Source organism: Sinocyclocheilus grahami, unplaced genomic scaffold, assembly GCF_001515645.1.
Source record: "Sinocyclocheilus grahami isolate Dianchi unplaced genomic scaffold, SAMN03320097.WGS_v1.1 scaffold503.1, whole genome shotgun sequence".
Taxonomy (NCBI): domain Eukaryota; kingdom Metazoa; phylum Chordata; class Actinopteri; order Cypriniformes; family Cyprinidae; genus Sinocyclocheilus; species Sinocyclocheilus grahami.
This window is the reverse complement of record NW_015505682.1, coordinates 1,088,927-1,092,766: the sequence shown is the minus strand read 5'-3', so window position 1 is coordinate 1,092,766 and position 3,840 is coordinate 1,088,927. Positions and strand designations below refer to the sequence as shown.

Below are 3,840 nucleotides of genomic sequence, written 5' to 3'. Positions count from 1 at the left end.
ACGACATTATTAACTGTCTTGATATTTACTTTGAAAGCTGAAGCATGCGATTATGGTAAGAGGCGTTACATTTCCGACGCTTGCTTGCGGTGTTCGGCCAATCACAATGCACTGGGTCAGCTGGCCAATCAGAGCAGACTGCGCTTGTCAAAGGAGGGGACTTTGTTGAAAACGACGCGTTTGAGAGAGACAGGGCATACAGGACCTACAATAATGTACAGTATTTGAAAAATAATGTTTTTTGAACATTAAAGCATGTCAACATATTCTGTTACACCAAATACACCAAATAATGATCTTTAAAATAGCATCATATGACCCCTTTAAAGAAAGAAAGTGCAATGACCACATATATCCTGTAGAGGTCCATAGGGACTCATTTCATTTTCACTTCATTTTTCTTGATGCTTCAACTTCTCACAACTTTGATATATATTTTGTGCATATATATTTAAACATTCTAAAATACATTAGAAATCTGTATTTTTGTCAAAGGTTAGAATTTGTTGTTGTTGTCTGATGTCTTTTGAATTGTCTACTTTTGCAAATTATTATGTGTGTGTGTGTGAGAGTGAACATGCTGGTTGCATTTGTGCTATCAGTCCTTCATTTATGTATGGAAATATTTCAGATTTATGCCATATTTGTTGATTTTGTATGCCAATTTCTACAAAAAATGCTCTCTGTTGCAGTCACACGTGTGTGTGTGTGTGTGTGTGAGTGAGTGAGTGAGTGAGAGAGAGAAAGTTTGTTCCACTTTGCATATATGCTCTAGGACCAGACCTTTATTTTAATGTAGAAATTTTCAGATTTATACTGGATTTTTTTTATTTGATTTCCCATTCATTTTCAATGTGGGGTCAATCTGACCCCAAGGACCTTAAACGGTAATTTTTTTTAAATTTATTTTTTACACCCCTTTAGAACAACGAAATCAAGCCTTATTTAGGAAAAGTCACAGAGTCTCTTGCCCCTGAGATGAAGGGAACACTTTTTAAAAATGAAGGAAACTTCCGGACCCAGGGACCGATTATGGGTTAAAATGTTCGAAACGGGTTTGGTACTTATTTTTTCAAGCTTTGGGTGTAATTTTCTGGGCATATGCATATGTTGTCCATTGTGGAAATATGGTCAAATCACAGGCATGAGATCACTCTTGCATGATATTTATTTTTCAGTATAACAGCATTTTTGGCTCTGTAATATGGAGCTCCTAAAGGGACATGAAGTAAAAAGAAAAAAAGCATAGGTGTAAAAATTATTTTGTGTCCACTCACAAAAAAAATTACAGTCCCCTAAGAAATTATGCATTCTCGCAAAACTATTACATTTCTCCGAAATATGTTGGGTTCGCTTGCAAAATCTATGAAATGGAATTTCCTACCTCTTCATATTATTTCCACTGCAAATTTTGAGAGTGAAGGCAAAGATTCTTGAGGGAAAGCAATTATTTTGCGAGTGAACAAAGTTTCTCTGGGAAATGTAAAAGTTTTGCAAGAAACTGCAAAAACATTGAAATGTAATCTTAACTCCCATCTGAGTATTTTTATCATTATTTTCTTTTTTTTTCTTTTCTTTTTTTTTTAAAAAGAGTAAACTGGAGCTGATTGTGGGCACCCCAGCTGCCTTTATGGACCTTGAGCTATTTAGCACTTCAGACAAGCTCTTACAGAAGCTTGACAACAATGAAGCACTGCTCGGCTCCTATCCTGTGGATGATGACTGCAGAATACATGTGGGTATTGACTCTTCTCTGACACCCCAGCTACACAAGTGACAAAATTTAAGCAATGTGAGATGATGATCACTAGAGCTTCAAAATTCCGCTGTTTTGGACATTTTAAAACTATTTTGATAGCATTAATTAAGACGGAATTCTTATGCTTTAGTGTTGTTTTCTGTGCAGGTGACAGACTGCAGTGGTACGCAAAGTGGGGAGTTCACTGATTTGTCAAAGGTTGAGAAATTTGAGATCTCTGATGAAGCCTATGAAAAAAGGGCAGGTAATCCAAATATCTTTAACAATCAAATTTCAGCCTTTGTTGAGTGATTTAATTTATAGCAACTTATAGTGACTGTACAAATAGTTGAGCTGTGATTTTAACTCCAAAAGAAATCGAAATAGAGACATGTCATGTCTTCCTTATTGTGACGTACATCTGAGTTTTTCTCCCGCCTTCCTGAGTAATTTTGTTTAAAAATTACTTTTTTGTTTCATCGTGTTAGAGCGTGAAATACAGTGTTACAGTAGGTACAAGTACAAATGGTTAATTGTGATTATACATATTATAAGTGCTTTTATAATTAATGTAAGCAAATAACAAATAATAATAATAATAGCAAAAAAAAATTTTTTTTTTGTCAGATTCAATACGGAACTTCAAGAAGAATATGAAGTTAGGTCGATTTAATGAGGAAAACAGGGCCAAGCAAGAAGAGGCTCTTGCTAAGAAAGAAGAGGAAGAGAAGGTGGCTGCTGAAGACATTGCTGTTGGGAACCGCTGCAAAGTTCAAGTTCCTGGGCAACCTACCAAGATTGGCACTGTTATGTTTGTTGGTAAGCTTACCCTCATTTTCATATCACTCCTCGCAGATTAAGGCTTTGTTTGTGCCGTTTGCATGACCTGGTTTAATCGCATCTACTGCTCTGATTTAAATAGCAAAAAAAAATTTTTTTTTTGTCAGATTCAATACGGAACTTCAAGAAGAATATGAAGTTAGGTCGATTTAATGAGGAAAACAGGGCCAAGCAAGAAGAGGCTCTTGCTAAGAAAGAAGAGGAAGAGAAGGTGGCTGCTGAAGACATTGCTGTTGGGAACCGCTGCAAAGTTCAAGTTCCTGGGCAACCTACCAAGATTGGCACTGTTATGTTTGTTGGTAAGCTTACCCTCATTTTCATATCACTCCTCGCAGATTAAGGCTTTGTTTGTGTTGTTTGCATGACCTGGTTTAATCGCATCTACTGCTCTGATTTAAAGGGGTCATATGATGCGATTTCAATTTTTCCTTTCTCTTTGGAGTGTTACAAGCTCTTGGTGCATAAAGAAGAGCTGTAAAGTTACAAAGACTAAAGTCTCAAATCCAAAGAGATATTCTTTATAAAAGTTAAGAGTCAGCCACGCCCTCCTAAAACAGCTCATTCTAACACGCCCCCACATGTCTACGTCACGATGTGGGAAGATTTGCATAACACCGCCCAAATGTTCACGCAAAAAAGAAGGCTTTTATTCTCGCTGTAGTATTGTTGCTGCCGCCATGTCGTGAAGACGCTGTGTTTGTCGTTGTGAAAACGAAACTACTTTGTTTGGCCTTCCAAAAGAGGAAGATATCGGTTTTCTGTTATTTTTGTTTTCATTTTTGAAAAACTTGTTAGCTTTGCTGTTTAGCTCACATTACGCTATGGAGGCTCTTTATTTATTTATTTATTTATTTGATTCCTCATTGTTTGTTAAACGTCCTGTAAATTATTAGTCAGTATATAATAGAGCATGTGGTGTGTGTGCCATGCCTAATCTTATTTGTTTTTGTTAATAAACGTTTTGTAAGCTAGTTTGTCATTGTATCTTACTGATTTATTGTTGTTGTGCTTTTTAATTAAAAATAACAATGACTCCAAAATGAAAGGTGTGTAGATGTAATCAAAACAGTGACAACAAGATCGCGAATTCGAAAGTGAAAGCATCCGAAGCCCGTGGCTTAACACTAGGGCTGAACGATTTTGGAAAATAATCTAATTGCGATTTATTTTATTTATTTTTTTTAACCAATATTGCGATTGCGATTTTAATATGCAAATTTTTATGTTCTGTATTATTCAACAAAGACAAGCTATAAATCATT

At 35.8% G+C, this 3,840-nt stretch overlaps 1 protein-coding gene across 3 annotated transcripts in view; it reads left to right on the top strand.

Annotated features, from left to right (window-relative positions):
* The window catches only part of tbcb (tubulin folding cofactor B), a 12,735-nt gene that overhangs the window by 1,546 nt on the left and 7,349 nt on the right, over window positions 1-3,840 (top strand). For all 3 annotated transcript variants that reach the window (XM_016237005.1, XM_016237004.1, XM_016237003.1), the window contains exons 3-5: window positions 1,592-1,735; window positions 1,907-2,003; window positions 2,366-2,557. In XM_016237005.1, coding sequence (XP_016092491.1) covers window positions 1,592-1,735; window positions 1,907-2,003; window positions 2,366-2,557 — 433 coding nt within the window. The remainder of the gene's footprint in view (window positions 1-1,591; window positions 1,736-1,906; window positions 2,004-2,365; window positions 2,558-3,840) is intronic.